Below are 17,373 nucleotides of genomic sequence, written 5' to 3' on the forward strand. Positions count from 1 at the left end.
CACGGCGACAGATGATGTTATCGGATTGGTCCCCCCAAGGTATTTCTGCATCGATCTCTGGGTGTGTGTGGCCGAGCCCCTCCCTGCACTGAGGGTCCTGCAGGGCTCTGGGCTCCCCATGCAGGGGGTTTGGTGGGTGCTCCTTACAGGCACCTCCAGCACCACAGGGCTGATGGGGACTGGTCTGTTCTCAGAAGCACCCTCTCATCTCTGGAGATGTTTGGGGTTTTTTGAGGGGAGGAAGTGTGTGAAGATGACATTCTGTCAATTAAAAAGTCCTACCTGCTTTGAAGGCCTCCCAAATGTAGGTCATTTATCCCTTTGTACTGGTACATTTGTATTCATGGGCTTCTCTGAATAACATTTTAATATTCAGTTTGAAAAATTGAATTTGGGGCAAATATTATTTCAGTTCTTGGGATGTTGTTGACTGTTCTAACACTCATGGTCCCACCCCACTCCTATTATTTGCCTCCTTATTCACATAAGGAAAGTCAGCAAAGTTCAATTAGCAGGATCCAGGTTTTGCTCAAGCTTGGATCCTGTTTAGCATCTTACTCTGTGCTCTACACTTACTGTGCCTGGCCACGTCTGGTGGAATGCTGCACGGAGGTGTAGGCTGTAATTACTTCTGTAGGCTGCAGGAAATATTTTTCCACTTAATCCCACAGCGGTACTGAGTCACCAGATTTCCAAGAGTAGTGATTATTCATGCCCAGGTTTAAGAATTGACATTTCTTCATGTTCTCTTTGTTTAGCTTTATTTTTCCACTTATCATTTTCTTTCCACTTGGAAGTTTGTTCTTTTCTGTGGAGATCCTGGTGATTAAATCCTGGGTGAAGTCACCCTGTGTGGGGATGCTGGAAGGACTGTGGAGTCCTTTCTCCTCTCTGCAGCATGTTTTTGTTCCTCTGATGTGCTCCTGTTACCTGGGGGGTGAGGAGGTGTGCATAAAGCTCTGGGTCATGAATAGGCTCTTACACAGCTAAGGGGCTTTACTTGTATTTTCAGGGAGGAAATTATTGCACTAGTTCCACATGCTTTTGAGTTATGGATTTAGAGAAAGGGTACAGTTTGGATCCAAAGGTGTGAGGTTGGGAAGGTGACAGACGAGAACTGCATCTTTCTGTGTGGATGCTTTGCGCAAGGTGCAAGTGATGGATGGGTTACAGCAGGGTAATTTAGGAGAGAAGCTTGCTGCATGCTGGGTGTAACTGCTGCCCTGTGTGCTTATTTTCCTGACTAGGTTTCAGCTTCTTTCTAAAGAAAAAGAATAACATGGCATTGTTTTTAATGTAGGGTATACCACAAAATACCCTAATGTAGCCGTTGCAACATACTCATTCTATCTATATATATATGTATTTAAAAAAATGTAAATATATTTTTAATAAATACATATAAAAATATATTTTTGAAAGACCTTCCTAAGACATGTCCACAGTCTCTTTGAGGCTGTCCCTGTACTGAGACATGATTGACAGGCATACTGGGGTTTTTAGCTCCTGTGTTTGAATGCAGGTGAACCATTGTCGGGGTCCCTGGCCCCTGGTCAGCCTCGTTCCCCATTGGATGTTTTGTGTCCCCTGCACGGGCAAGGACCCTCGGGTCCCGTGATTGAGCAGTTCCTTGGCAGATCCCGGCCATGCGGCCGGAGAAATAAACATCTCTGAAACATCTATCAAGAATCAATCCATACATATTTCTTTTCCACGGGCCTCATTGTCTGATACGCTTGTTACAGTATCTGCACTGTAACAAATGGTGCGTAATGCAGGCAGAACGATCCCCGATCCCTAAGGACAGCGACTGATTCGTGAGTAAACTCTGGATTTCTCTTCTTCTTTTGTTTTGCTGTTCCATCTCTAAACTATGGAGGAACTGTGGAAAGACTCTTGGCTCTCAGAGCTGCATATGGACATTTATCTTAAACTTGAAAAGATTCTTGAACAACGATTTGTAAATTTTAGCTTAATTCAAGCTCAAAAAGAACTGAAACACTTCCTGGCATGGTTGTTTAAGAACTTTTTCTATGTTTCTTGGGATTTAATACTTACCAAAGACTTTTGGAATACTGTTTGGACACAGTTAATTTCTGAGTCAAAATATATGCCAATGGAAGAATATTTTTGTGAATATTATTTAATAACCGAGACTGTTGAGCAATGTCAGCTGTGTCTTGGCAAAGGGAAGCCTGGCTCAGGGACCGTGTGACCCAGGCCACGTGGCCCGAGCGCTCTGCGAGCAGCAGCGAGGCAGTTCCCGCGTGCGGGCAGAGTGACACGAGCTGCAGCGTCGGCAGCGGAGCGAGGCGCAGCGGGAGCGGCACAACCCGGCGGTGCCCGCCCGGCCCCGCGCAGCGCGTGGTGGAGCGAGCCCCGTGAGAGGAGCGGCGCGCGGCCGGCGGCTGGCGGCGGTGGAGCGGAGCCGTGCCTACCCGAAACGCGCGCTGGAGCGGGGCGTGGGGGGGTCGTCGCTCGGGGGCCCGGCCGAGACGTGGGCGCAGCCCCAGGCAGCGGCAGCGCAGCTGAGAGCAGGAGCGGCGGCACGCGGGGAGCTGAGCGGCCCGGCCCGGCCCGCGTGGCCCCGAATGCGACCCCGGGAAGGGCGCGCTGGCACGAGCAGCCCTGATGGCCCCAGCAGCCCCGGCAGTTCCAACATGGAAGTGAGCAAAGACAAAAGAAAGCAAAAATGCAGCGAGACAGAAAACAGCAGCCACTCAGAAAAAGGAAAAAATCACCGTAGCTAAGGTTTTAGGAATAGTAAAATGGTATAATGTTAAACAAAATTATCGTTTTATAACGAGATGTGACAACCAGCAAGACATATTCATTCATAGAACTGCTACTAAAAAGAATAACCCTGAAAAATGCATCCCAAACTTGGGAGATGGAGAAGTAGTAGAGTTCAAAATTGTGCAAGGTAGAAAAGGGTTACAAGCAGCAGAGGTCACTGGGCCTGATGGTGTTTCTGTGAAAGGCAGTATACATGCTAAAAATCATAGTCATGTTAGACAATATCTCCATTATAAGCCCCCCCTACAGTCTCCCTTTCCTAATCCCACCTTTCCCTTTTATCCTATATCCTGTTACCCCCAGTGTATTCCCAATCAGTTTTTCCACCCATGGTTTCCCTCACAAAACCATGCCTTTGCCAATTGTTTCCCCAAAAATCCCCTTCCAATGCCAAGTGGGGGATGAAGAGGTGGAGGGAAGAAATGAACTATTGTTGTTTAGAGTTCCAACAGGTACAAATGGAAGAAACCCTCTCCTGCCTCAGTTTCCCCACAAAGCATGCTCAGAGAGTTATGTCTCCCTTCTGTCAGCCTTAAGATGTTCCAGAGAATCTGGACATTTAAAGACTCAGGAGGGTGGCTTGTTTTGTTTTGAAACTGTTCTTGTTATGTTTATCCAGCTGTTTTCAATGTTAAGTTTTAAATCTCTTTTTGTTAAAAATAAACGGGTGAAATGTCAGGGTCCCTCCCCCCGCCATGTGGCCCTGGGAGAGGGCCCTGGGGGGGAGACACGGGGTTTCCCTGGCCCTGGTCAGCCTCGTTCCCCATTGGATGTTTTGTGTTCCCCTGCGCGGGGAAGGACCCTCGGGTCCCGTGATTGAACAGTTCCTCGGCAGATCCCAGCCATGCGGCTGGAGAAATAAACATCTCTGAAACATCTACCAAGAATCAGTCCATATATATTTCTTTTCCACGGGCCTCATTGTCTGATACACGTGTTACAGTATCCCCACTGTAACAAACCATGGCAGGTTCTTTTCTGTCAAGAAGTTGAGTTTGTTGCATTTATTGATTTATGTTGTTTTACAATAGTGTCCTCAATCTTCAGTTGTTTTTTAGGTGGCATTAGGAGGCTTTTGGGAATCTCACTGGTGGCTTTTCAGTGGTGAGGGATAGTGCCAAGCAGTCCTGTAGTCAGACAGCAGGAGCACGTGCTGGATGTGTGGGGAGCAAGTTTCCGCAGAGCAAACTGTAACTGTCCTTTTGAAATGAATTTCAGGAGACATGTCTGAAAGTAAGGCCAAGAAGATTGAGATAAAAGATGTTGATGGGCAGACGCTGAGGAAGCTGATTGATTACATCTACACCGCTGAGATCGAGGTCACAGAAGAGAATGTGCAGGTAAGTCTGGTTCAGCAGCTCCTGTGGAGAACCAAGTGAAAAGCTTGAAACTCAAAGGCACAGGTTCTTCAGGGGTGAGGGATCCTCAGGCTGCAGAAAGTAAAAGGTTGAGGTTGAAAAGAGCTACTTCCAGCCTCTGTTTAGTCTTGAGGCACTTCAGTGCTTTCCCAGTGCTTAAGTCATGTTGCATTTAGCTTTTGTGTGGAGCTCTTATAACAAGAGCAGGCATTTGCCTTCCAAGAAGCTCTGCTGACTTGTGGGTCAGTCTGTCGAAGGTCAGAATAGACTCAAACAAGCAGTGAGTCAAATGTTTTAAGGCCATGGCAGAGGAATGTGGCTGTTAGTTTTTAAATTCTTCTGGGTAGTTTGAGTTGTTTCACAGAGCTTTGAGTGGAATACATTGTTCAGATGAGGACATTCTTCCTTTTTTTGTGTGTGTGCTCTGTCTTGAATTTCTGAGGGGTAAATATTTGTTCAGAAGTGGAAAGAATAATTGAAAGGCAGCCTTCAAATAAAGCAGGGTGCTCAGGAAGACAGTGTTTTGCAGTGTCACGTGGCTGTGGCTGCTGGTAAAGCTCTTTCTTTGACTGTACTTGTATTTGTGGTAAGAAAAAAGGCTCTGCACTTAGCCACTGATGTCTGGAAGGGATGCTGAGAGCTTTTGTATGGACGTGCTTTTTGGTTGGTCTCTGTTTTTGTTTGCAAGTGGCAGTTTGAGCCTGTTGTCTTCCTCTCTTTGACTTGGACATTGCCAGGGGAACCAGTCTGTGTCCATGATGCTGGAGAGCTTTGTTGACCTAATTAACATGGCAAAATTAGACTGGTTCTGCTTGAAATGGGGTTCTTGCTGTGCGCTCTTCTGCTCCAACCCCTCAGAGAGAGGGCGGGTTCTTGCTGACCTGTTGCTCCTCCCACAGGAGCTTGGACTAACCCCTGAGCTGGGTCCACTTTGCAGTCCAACCCTTTGCCATCCTTCATGACCTAAATCTGTGGGGGCTTTTCTTGCCCCTTCTGCCCTCCAGTTTTATAAATGTGGCTTTTTGGTGTGCTCTCAGCCTGGCAGTTGTCACACTGGTGGAGGGTGGAGCCTGGTTGCCCTGCAGTGAGGCTGAGAACCAGCGGTGAGGATACCTTCAAGGTGCCATTATGGCAAAGGTGCTGACACTCAAAGCCAGCCGTGGGTGGCTTGGCCTGGCTGTCTGCTGTGTCTTCACATCAGGGTCATGAGGAGCTTACAACATCACTCAGTGGGGGACTGGGGTGGAGCTCCTTGCACCTCTGGGATCTCCCATTGCTGGAGGAGAAACTACATTTACACGCCCTCAGGCTGGTCCCTGTTTCTGTGGGAAATATGGAGGCTGTATCCACGTGCTTTCTGAAATGTGTGCTTTCCTTCCATGCTGCTGGGGGTTAGGTGGTCAGAAGCTCCCACTTGGCACGTGGGATGTGCAGAGTTTGGGATCCCATCTGCTGAGCCTGCCTTGGATGGGGCTTGGGAAGTGACCCCGGCTGCGTTTCCAGGGGACGGTTTTGGTGCTCCAGCTGCACCTGGGTGTGAGCAGTGCTGTGGGAGCTGGAGCAGGCTGGAGAGGCAGCTCTGTCCTGCCCAGAAGGTCTGTGAAAAGTCCAGGTGTTGCCTTTCTCGAGCAACTGGACAGCCATCTTTTTTAGTAAAACCTAATCAAAGCCTGCCTTCTGTGGCCCAGGGATTATAGGGAGTTAAAGTTGATCCCTGGCTATATTTTGGCTTTCATCTCTCAGACAGTAAGATAAAAAAATGTAAGTTTTGAATATTAAGTGTTTTTTCCCAATGCAGTAAAGCAGGTCCTTTTACTGCAGCATTTATTTCAGTATCCACTCTGTGATTAACTCTTCAGGCTAGAGGTAAATTAATTCATAGGAGTGAAGAAATGAAGCTGATCTACTGCAAGATTCACTGACTAGTTTAAATTTTATTACATGTTTAAAGTGTTCATGTTGAAAATGTTTTATGGAATTTAATATAACTGTGTTATGAAACTGATAGAAAGAGAAATTTCCACCCTCTCTCTGGGTGTTCTACTCTGAACAAAATGCCATAAACAGGTTAATATTCACTTCCAGCCACAAGAAGAAAAGGTTACAGAAGTGAATGTTCTGTGATTTGTTGGAAAGTTTCACATGAAGTGAAGACTAAAACCAACAAAAATTAAGCTCCTTGTAGTGTCTAGTCAGAATTAGCTGTGTCAGTAAGAAGTGAGCAGGTTTGGTCCCTTGCATTACCACATCCTCCTGCTGCACAGCTGTTTTTGAGTCAGCCATCCATCCATCCCTCTGTCCGTCTGTCCATCTGTCCTTCTGGAAGGACACCTCAGTCTGTGCTGTTCCAGCAATGTTCCTTCACAGCCTTGCTTGAGCACAGTGAGACTTTCTCTTTTCCCAGCAGGTATCTCCTGAGGTCTCCTATTTCCTTGTCACAGGTTCTCTAGCAGGGCAAGGGTACTTTTTTAAAGGCGTTCTTCAGACTTTCTCAGTAGCTGGAAGAAGCAATTTCTGGGTATAGGTGCCAGGTAATTTCATTTTAGAAGCTATGAAAAAAAAAGGGTTGCTCGATGGCATTAACTGAGCAGATGCAGCCAAGGTACCAAAACTTGTGAATAAATGAAAAGACACTATCTTGTCAGTGAGAAAAATAAGATGAGAGCAGGATAGAAATGAGAAAAAAGATGAGCAGCAAAGGTAGCATGGAGTGCAGTGAATGTTCCTAAGCGTGTTTGAATGCTGAGCAGTGCCCAGCCCTCCACAACAAGAAGCCTTTTTACAGGATTTTTGTTGTTTGTTTTCTAATAGAAACCTGTATTTTTTTTTTTTTCTTTTATAGGCCTGGTATGGGCTCAGGAAGTGAGACTCTTTTTCTAAGCACGTATTTCTGTAGCTGATTGTGCAGTGAAATGAGTGTCTTTTGTTTTGTTTTGTTTTTTTCTGTAAGGAAGGATATGTATACAAGGGGCCAAGTCTGTACAGTCAGTTCCAGTAATCATCTGTGTAGTGAGTTTTGGGGGGTGTTCATTCAATTTCTCCTCAAGATTATGTCCCAAATGTGCAGGCAAATGGGATTTTCAGCTCATCCTGAGCCCATGTGTAGGGAATACTCTCTTCTAACCCTACTGGGGTACATGGGTGAGAATCACCCCAACAAATGCAATCCTGCTTTACCTATTGGAACTTCATTCTTAGAGTGGGGTTTCAAGGCAGTATAGGTGCAGCAACAGGAGGGCTCAGGGATGATGGATGATACAGTTTTAGCTGTGAACATGCATTTGGGATTTAGCCTCCCACTTGTTTGGAAAGCATGGAGCAGAGACAGAATTTCTGTCTTTATCGCAGTCATGTAGTTTCAGGAAAATCCATCCTGGAATTTCTACACCTGCTGCTTTCTGTTGTTCCTCCTCTGTTGCATCCCACATCAAAGTTGGTTGTAAATTTTCATATGCATGATATAAGGATCTCATTCATTTGAAGGTGGAGCAGGATACATTTATTTAGAAGGAAGTTGTGTCATGCAGTTTCTGTAAAAGGAAGGAAAACTAAAGTGAGTGTCTCGGGGAACTTCACAGATGCTCAGGTGCAGCCCTGGGTTGATTTCAGTGGAAATCATAAACACACATCAGAGCACAGGGCCTGCTGCTCCTTACATGTGTGGGGTAGCTGGTGCTTTTACCTGAATTTTCCAGTTAGGTTTTGATTTTGCCGTTGGAGTGGTTACACTGCTGCCTGCTTTCCAACTTTCATATCAAACCTGCGAGCTCAGAGTGATGGCAACAAAGTCCAGTGAGAGGGAAGCTCTGCATGGTGTCCTTGAGCAGAGGTGAATGAAGAGATTTGGGAGCAGGCCTCTCCCTGTCCTAGGCAGTCCTGTGAAGACATCTGGACCTCTGGCTCTAGACAGTGAATACAGTCCCTCCTTAGTGTGTCCCAACCATCCTTACCTATGACACTTCATTACTTGCAGTCAGCCTGAGAATTGCCCTCCCAATTAAGAAAGTCATTATCATTCAGGTTGTAATGATTCCCTGGAAAAAGTCCTTATTAACCTGATTTCACAATTAAGTTCTTAGGAATGATGGGCCACAGACCACATGTGTGAGGTGTCCTTGTATACTGCCACAGTTTGAGATATGGCTCATACACAGAGAATGAAATCTGAAATCAGCTGTCTGGAGGAGGTAGATATTGAAGCTGTCAGCTTTGCAGGCATAGTAATTGTCATAAAAAATGCCTCAAGAAAAGAGGAAAAAAGCTTTGCTAGGAGCTGCAATATTTCCGTTTCAAAGATGCTTCTGCACCTCAGCTTTCCCTGTGGACTTAGGAGTTCACAGCAAGGAAGGAGAGTTCTCTGGCAGATGCAGTTTTGATGATAAAGGGGTTGTAAGTGGGTCAGTCCATCTCTCTTTCCCCTGTTCAATCCAAAAGCTGCAGCTTTAGTAGGTGCAAGCCCATGGTGAGGCAAAGCACCTTTCAGCAATAAATCAGGGCTGTTTTCCTCCCTGGAGCCAAAGCTCCTTGCCATGCAGTGCCCTGGAGTACAGGGGGCCCCGGTCCATTGGAGGGCTGACTCCTCTGGTTTGGACACCCTTCCTTAAACCTATAGGAGGTCTTTTAAATTGGCTTGGCCTAATAGAAAGCTGAGGAGAAACTTGTGGATGTGGCACCAGAGGACTGTGTTGTGCCTGATGGATGTCTTCACTTTTTTATTTCACTGTTTAACCAAGGGATGGTGTGTCTGAAGGTAGCTCAGGAGGGAAGTTTCCAGTTGTTCCCCCATTTTCTCTCTCATCTCTACATCCTTTCTCCATCTCCTGATCCTGACAAGGTTTTGTGACTCCCTTATGCTGTCACACCTTCCTCTGTCAGGGCTATTTCACCTCAGGTAGAGCATTTAAGTGGAAGTACTGTTGTTCAGCCCATGTGCTGCTTGGGAGCAGCTGGGATGTAATAAAGCCTAATTGCCACCCTTGCACTCAAAAGCCACATTACACTAATGTAGTTTTATCTCCACTGTTTGTGCTGTTTAGGGCAGCTTGTTTAAAACTGAGTATTTACCTGCCCTGCAAATACAAAATCCATTTGTTTCTCTGGTCACGGGTTCTCCTGGGTGGATGCTTGGGAGCTGTCTCCCTGTTTGGGCAGATGTGCAGTCCCAGCTGTGGCCCTGGGTGTGCAGCTGAGGATTACAGCCAGTACTCTTATTTGGCTTTCAATTTGACCAAATTGTCAAAGCTGCTTATAAGCTTTAATACATCCCCTGCGTAGGGGAAACGCTCCTTTCCCAGTTTTGAAGAGCAGGAATGATGTAAGTTAACTTTTGGCCAAGACTACCTGTAAGGCTGTGTCACAGTAGGGAATTAACCCCAGCCTCTGCAGTCCAGCATTAATAAATGAACCTTATAGAACACAGAGCACTTTTGGCTGAAAGATGTTTCTAGTTTAGAGACATCAAAGGTCTATGGAAGTAATTGCACAGGCAATGTTGTGTAAACTTGAAATTGGTGTGGAGTCTGCAGAGCACAGCTGGTGAACTAGATGGTTATATGCATATATATCTCTAGACACACACCCCATAGATGAGGTTCTGGACACAAATTAAGCAAAGCAGTCAATCTCAGTAGTAATAGCAGATAATCTTGACATAATTTCTAAAAATGAGTGGGTTTTGATCTGGAGGCAGATCTGGTAGAGAAGCCAGCTTTCTGTAAATTGTTCACGGCTGTTGGTGTTCAAATATTAAGAGCCAAATCCAGGCCCATGTGAGTAACTTGCCTGGGTATTAATGGGGTTGCAGCTTGGTCCTGCTGCATGTTTAGGAAGGGCATTTCCTCTTGTTATTTCTAAAGGAAACAAACTTTGTTCTCACGGAAATCCTTTGCTTGCTTTTCGCCTTCCCTGGTAAAAAACAAGATGAGTGTTGAGACATTCAGCTGGGAAATAAGAAAAAGAAAATCCCCTCATCTCTTTATAGGCTTTTTATATCCTATTTCTGAGAAGTGTTGTATGATAATGCCCCCTTCCCGAAGGCTGCAGTGGTGTGAGGCTCCTTCTGCACTGCCTCTCAAGCCAGCATGGGCTGTAACAGGTTTGTCCAGGGGCTATTGCATGTGGTGATGGTGGTGAGTTCCTTTTGGTCTGGAGGCAACATCCCAAACACTGGAGATAAGCAGCCCACCTGGACTGGCAGGTGTTTATCCTGAATGGATGGGGGTGCACAGAGGAGGCTCTGGCTGGTCTATAGCCAGAGATGGTTTGCATGGAGTCTGACTTGTCTACCCAAAGCCCTTATGCAGCTCAGGTGTTCAGAAATGGTTCAGCTAGAGAGAAGGTGGTTCACAGCTAGGTTTCGAAAACCTAGAGAATTGCTATCTTGACTTAATCAAAGCTACAAACTAATCTGCTCCTGGCATCAAGAGGCTTGGGCCAAAACAGGCTCCTGGGTTAATTGACTTCTCTTTTGATTGTTGCCTGTTGGGGTGGCTGCTTGGCAGCAGTCAGCCACTGTGCAGCTGGGCTGGAGTGGAACACATCAGTTGATTAGAAAGACCTGGAGCAGGTTGTGAGTGTCCTGCCCTGGTGTGGAATGGGAATGTGGTGGCAGGTACAGGGAGGGAGCATCTTTATCCCTTCCCTGCCATTGGGAGCCAGGGAGGTGAATGCCGTTAACCTATTTGTTTTGTTTAACAGCTGCCTTTTTTTTTTGAGTTGGAAATAATTTTCTGGAAATGTGTGCTCAGATGGTGAGCACAGATGCCCAGTTGGAAGGACATGTGTGAGGCAGCCAGAGCTACGAAGAGCTGGAATAAGACACGTCTGCAGTCACTGTTCGACAGAAGAAAGGAAGTAGCTGATGTCATGGGCTGTAATGTCCTGATGGACTTTGTTTTCTACTTCCTGTCCTTCTCAGTGGCCTCAAAGGTGGTTTTTTTTTTCCAGCAGATGTCACATTCCTCATCCATTTCTGTCTCCTTTTTCTGTGCTTAGTTTTGGAGGTACAAAGCAGTACCTCATTTTCAGATGCAGTCATGAACCACAGCATTTTGTGTGAGTGTAAATGAGGGCTGTGTTTCCCAAGAGCCTTGCTGTCACCAAAACCTGCCTGAGTTTCTGGGAACCCCCTCTCTTATGTGACTGTTTGGGCACCCTGCTCACAAGCCAATATGATTTTGTTGGAAATAACAAAGTCCGGGGTTTTGAGGACTGCTGGGCTGCTATGGGCGTTGAATCTGATGGCACTGCTTATAAATAATATAAAGCTCTTTGGGGGAAAAAAATTAAATCTGTGTTCAGGAGCTACCTGCAGCAAAGCCAGAAATTCTGGAGCATCTGTGATTGCTTCTACCTTGTCCTCACTTTGCCTTGAGGTCTTACGGGGAGAAGCTGTGAGAAGAGTTCCACTTATAGCCCAGTGTGGGATAGCCATTTTCATGTCTCAGAGCATGAACAGGGATCTTCTGCATATGGTAGAGCTAAGACTTGAACCTTCCTTCTCGTAACCCCACAGGGCTGAAGGGGAATTGCCTCCAATTTGTGCGAGCTGTGAATCACTCCCTGTTGCTCACTCTCGTTCCCCTCTCGCACCTTTGCAGGTTTTGTTGCCAGCTGCTAGTTTATTGCAACTGATGGATGTTAGAAAAAACTGCTGTGACTTCCTTCAGTCCCAGCTGCATCCCACGAACTGCCTCGGCATCCGCGCTTTTGCCGACGTGCACGCCTGCACCGAGCTGCTGCAGCAGGCCAACGCCTACGCAGGTGAGGGGAGGGGGTCTGGGTGTGGAGCTAACCCTGCCTCCAGCTACAGCAGCTCCGAGGCTGAGCCCGTCCTGCTTGGTCTCTTCAGACTTCTGGTATTAGAACAGGAAGGGAATATTTTATTTAGTTCTGGGCTTGCAACTTTCTGTGATGCTGCAAGTTGGGAAATGCGGTTCGGTCGCAGGGGAGCACCGCAGGAGGTAAAACACCCTTATCCTCTAGATCTCAGCCCACAAAACAGTTCCTGAGTGTGATCCTAGCAAGCTCTTGGTGTGCCTGTTCAACAGCTCAGCCGTTGGTGTGCTGGTGTCCCCCCCATGGGACCTGCCCTGGGAGAGCAGTAGGAATGCTGGGCATTTCCATTGTGGGAATAAATGGCACTGGGCAAAATTAAATCCTCTGGGTGGGAGTTGGAACACTCAGCTAAAATTACCATGCAGTCTGAGGCTCTGATCTGTGCAGCAATGGCCCCTTACCCCAAGGGAGGATAGGCTTATACTTCTTTGGGAGTAAATGTGTTTGGCTGCAATATGGAAGTGCAGGCAATGGCTTTCAGCATTTCTCCTCTACATCATAAATGTGAAGCTGTTTCAGGCAGCCCCAAGCTCTGAATTCCCCAGCACTTTCCAGTCTCCTCCAGCAGAGTTGCCCTTGACCTCTGCTTGGGAGAAGCTGATAGTTTTTTCTCAATTTGTTTTTCTGTTTTCTGATAATTTGTGTAGGGACACATACACCTGCTGTCTCCCAGAGCACCTGCTCTGTCCTGCAACATTTTCCTTTTTCACAATTTTGTCCTTAATTGAACTATAAGTAGGCTCAATAGAATAAAAATGTGTCCACTGAGTCCTCCCCTATTCTCCTGCAAATAAAACTAAACCTTTTCAGCTGCTCTGGCTGTATTATCCCCCAGAGAAAAAGGTACCCTGGAAGGAATGGTTAATTGTATAAAAGCTTGCTTGTAATATCTCATTATCCTTGCTTCCAGGCCGTGTTTAATCTTTAACCCAACAAGCAGTGCATTCACAGTATATTTATTTGGTTGTTTGGCAATTAGAAGGTCTGCTTTGTTGTTTTATTGGCCTTCATAAGTCCCAGTTAGTACAGCAGCCCATGTAATGTTAATGGAACTCCATTAATAAAACTGCCATTAAAATTCTTTTCACTATGTTGTTTATGTAACAGCCTTAAACCAAGACAGAAGTCCCCAAGCTCAAAAGTCCATGTGTGCTTGAGCTCAGTTACTTGAGAAATGCTGAGTCCTGGCCAGTGGATAACTTCAGTAGGTGGAGGAGTCTTCTTGATGCAGGCACCAGTTACTTTCTTAAAATCAGTAAATATTCTTCCTTGCTTCCAACTAATAACAAGAGATCAAATACCTTTCTGCTGCCAGATGCAAGTCCAGAATGAATGAATATGAGATTTTGTCCAGAAGCCAGGGTGCATCCAGCTTATTGTGTGGGGAGTGTTTCCTGCCTCTTAAGTATTTAAGGCCAAAAGAGTTCATTAGATCATATATATATTTCCAGCATAACAGAGTATTAAACTTTATCCGCATGCTGCTATTTTTAATCAGAGCCTTTGGCTTAGCTGTGGGGCTTTGGTCCTCAGTAGACCAAGGAGGGTCTGTGACTGTGGAGTCCAAGTCTGGTCGAGTCCAACTCCAACTCTGCAGCAACAGCTTTGGTGAGGGGTTCAGGGCCCCCAAAAAACTCCTCTATGGAAGTTATGCCAGCTCATGTCCCTGTGGTGCTGCTTTTTGTCAGGCAAAGCACTTTGCAGATGTGAAAACTCGAGGCAGATCTTGCTGCGGAGGGAGCTCTTTGGATACAGGAGTCTGAGCTTCTCAAAGCTACAGAATTAGAACTTGAAAGAAGCTGCTTCAGATAAAGTGTCTGAGATTCATGTTTCTGTAATTCAGCCAAAGATAAATGGGACTTAGCAAATGACAGGTGAGATTAAATTGGCAGTATATGTAAGAAATTCTTGCAGAACTAAAATTGCTGCAACTGGCTAATTACATATTTGACCTAGAAATTGTTTTTTAGGAAGTGATTATTTCATGTGCCTTTTGGCTAGATATAAAGCCTGACAGATTTGATGATGCTCAGTCATAATACTTCCAGTTTGGGGTTATATTCAGTGACGTGCATTTTGTTTTCAAGTGGTTCCCAGAGTTACAGTATGGAGGGATCTGGAGGCAAAAAAGGGAGAAATAGAAGTTTATACAATTGCAGGCTTAAGTGGAAAGGGGAAAACAACTGGGAAGGTGGGTGCTGAGGGTTTGGAGCAGGAAAAAGGTTAAATTCATATTATTGAGGCAAGGCAGTAAAAGGTGGAAGGAGAGGAGAGCTGTTGCCATGTGCATGCATGGGATGAAGATCCCCCTTGCCCACCTCTCCATGTACCTGTGCACACACAGGTTCAGCTGGATGCCCTGGGACCCCTCACTATTGCTGGGCATATGAACCAAACTGATTAGTGTTAAAGATGGGCCTTCCTTGGAGTACATACAAATACCAGGGACCCTTGCTGGAGTTAGACCCAGGTACTGAGCAGATCTGATGCTGTCTAGCCTGTTGAAGTGGGCAAGTACTGAATCTTGAGGTGGCCAGGTTATTTACTACTTTGGACATTGGCCCTTGTCTCAATTGCCACTTCCAACTGTATTTGCCACTGGAAGACTCTCAGTGGCTTTTCAGGAGGTTTAGTATCATTTGTGAAAGTGTCTCATGGGGCAGGTGCTACCTGAAACAACATCAGATTTTGTTCTCCTGCTCTGAGGCTGGTTTGCTTGTGTTCCACACGCAGACGCTGTGGGTTTGTCTCGGGGGCTCAGAGCTGTGACAAGAGCTGTTCTCTGAATGCTGTGGTCCTTCCATTGACTGAAAACATGGATTTCATTATAATTTTCTGTTCCCCCTTTTCATTTGTTGAACAGAGCAGCACTTCCCTGAGGTGATGCTAGGAGAAGAATTTCTTAGCCTTAGTCTGGACCAGGTTTGCAGTTTAATATCAAGTGACAAGCTCACAGTCTCCTCTGAAGAAAAGGTACAGTAAATTGTATAGCAAGAGTGAATGTAAGAGTGCTGGAATGTTTCTAGATCTTAAACCAGGAACTGTTATCATTATATGCTCCTTAGGGGCCATTCTCCAACAGAGATCACGTGGAAAGGAAAATTAAAATAATGTGAATCCTAAAAACACATAAAAATGACCTTCACTTGGTTGTTCTTTGCAGGAAGTTATGACTCTCAGATCCATATCACTCCAAAAGCCCTGGGGCTCAGAACCAACTACTTTCCCTCTCTGGAAAACTAGAAAACTCCCATCTGCTGTTGTGTAAAGCATTTAATACCTGCTGTAAAACCTCAAAAAAAAGTGAATTTCATTAGGCCAAGGAGGAATATTGACTTCTCTTTCATATTAGATAGAACAACAAAAGGAAGCCTGGAACCAAAAGGAAGGAAGGAAATATTTTTCTAGCATTTTCAGTGTTTTTAATGAAAGAGGGGAAAAAGGCACTGGTTGATATTGTTTTGTGGTTGAAACATTCAGCACATCTCGTGTAGTCTGGAGTCCTTGGGAGGAGGGTGACCACTGATTATGGTGCTTGGTGAACTCCAGCCCCATTCTCTGGTCTGAGCTTCTTGTATGACCTGCTGCAGGTTTCTGGGGACAGGCATGTACCTCCAGTCCTTCAGCTCACCTCCAATTGTCACTGTGGGGAGACTGTAAAGTCACAGAATCATTAAGGTTGGAAAAGACATTTAAGATCATTGAATCCAACCACTAATTCAGCACTGCCAGGTCCACCACTAAACCACGTTCCTAAATGTAAATGGTCACTTATGAGAGGCTACAGGAGAGCTTGAGGGTTGTGTGGTTTGTAACTTCAGTGCTCTTGTTGGATGCCTGTGTTTGGGTGGGATGAGGCTGCACCCGGGTATGGCCGTGCTGCTGACTGGGCTGCACATCCTCATGTGCACTCTCCTCCTGCTCAGCCCCTCTGGGCTGTAGGTGCTTGGGCCCACAGGAACTGTAAAACTTGCCAGAAATCCTGCTCCATGTGAGGTGTGGACACAGGGATGCTCCCTGCTGATCCTGAGCCAGCAAGGATCGGAGGATCCAGGCGCACGTTTCCGCTGGCGAGGGCGCCTGGCAGGGCCGTGAGGTGCCACTCGGGCAGGGCCAGGAAGGGAAATGACAAATGGCACGAACTCACAACAGAATCGCTTTGCCTGAGCCAAGCAGCCTGCAAAGGGAAGTGCAAGTTTAGTAACCAATTTTTTCCAGTCCTGTGCAGCATTGTTCAGAAGCTTTTATTGGCCTTGCGCCCAGGGGAATCAACATGCCCCTTCCCTCATCTGAGCTTTACACAATCAAACCCAGTATTTCTTTAGCTGATTGTAAAAGAACTTGTAAAAGAAAAGATTGTTGAGAATGCAAGGCAGTGGAAGGAAATGTAAGCATAAGCTGCACATTCAAAACAATCTGAATAACAGGAGAGAGGCAGAAAATGGGAATGGAATATTAACATGAAATGTGCTGGAGTTCAAAGAAGTGCGGGAAATTGAGGACAGACTCATAGGCTGCTGTTTCATGTTAACTTCATGACAGACGAGCCACTTTCCTCATCTTTATTCTTCCTGTTAATGTTTGAGATATATATTATAAAACAAATTATATAAAAGTACATATGTGTGTATACCAGTCTACACATACACAGGTATATCTGTGTGTATGCATGTGCAAAATACTTCAGAAATCTGGGTGCTTAATTGTCACAGCCAGATTTCACAAGACCTTTTCTCGTTCCTGTTCTTGCTGTGTCTCATGCATGTACTGTGCCCTGTGAGCCAGAGCACTGCCATCCCTGGATCATTGGGAAGTGTTAGAGCCAAGTCCTGCCAGGATCAGGGAGGGAGAGTTGCCTTTGGAATGCCTCAGGAACTTGTGTGTTCTCCCCTTCCTCTGCCATCCCCCAACTAATACCAATTGGCCTAATAAAATATATCCTTATCTTCACCAATTTTGGCTTATTTATATCCCTAGGCCATCAGGATGACAAAAATTCTCTGCTAGCACAGAAACCTATTTTAATTGTAAAATGGTGACAGCATTTCCTCATCACTCAAAGATTCTCCTCCTTTCTCTTCTGTCCTCCTTGTCGTAGCCTCTGCAGTTACACAGGCCATTTCAGAACAGGGCAGAGGTTTGTTGTCCCTGCTTGCTCTTTCTGCTATAGCTGAGTACAGTACTTGGAAGACAGTTTTATTAATGTTTTCTGTACCTGACCTAATTGGCTCTTTTTACTGTTTTCAAGCTAAAAAAAGATATTAAAATAATATTTATTTGTTATTTACTAAAGTTGTGGGGGGGGGGTGGGGACTTGAGAATGGTCTCCTGCCAACTGAGAACAGTGGCTGACGAAATTTTTTAAAGGGTTGGGATTTTTGGA

The 17,373-nt window shown here is 45.7% G+C and overlaps 1 protein-coding gene across 3 annotated transcripts in view; it reads left to right on the top strand.

The window, feature by feature from the left end:
* KLHL3 (kelch like family member 3) overlaps nt 1-17,373 on the top strand; it is a 51,125-nt gene that overhangs the window by 14,309 nt on the left and 19,443 nt on the right. For all 3 annotated transcript variants that reach the window (XM_069029032.1, XM_069029033.1, XM_069029034.1), the window contains exons 4-6: nt 4,015-4,136; nt 11,753-11,915; nt 14,854-14,963. In XM_069029032.1, the coding sequence (XP_068885133.1) occupies nt 4,015-4,136; nt 11,753-11,915; nt 14,854-14,963 (395 nt within the window). The remainder of the gene's footprint in view (nt 1-4,014; nt 4,137-11,752; nt 11,916-14,853; nt 14,964-17,373) is intronic.

The sequence above is a fragment of the Aphelocoma coerulescens genome, chromosome 13 (assembly GCF_041296385.1).
Source record: "Aphelocoma coerulescens isolate FSJ_1873_10779 chromosome 13, UR_Acoe_1.0, whole genome shotgun sequence".
NCBI lineage: Eukaryota > Metazoa > Chordata > Aves > Passeriformes > Corvidae > Aphelocoma > Aphelocoma coerulescens.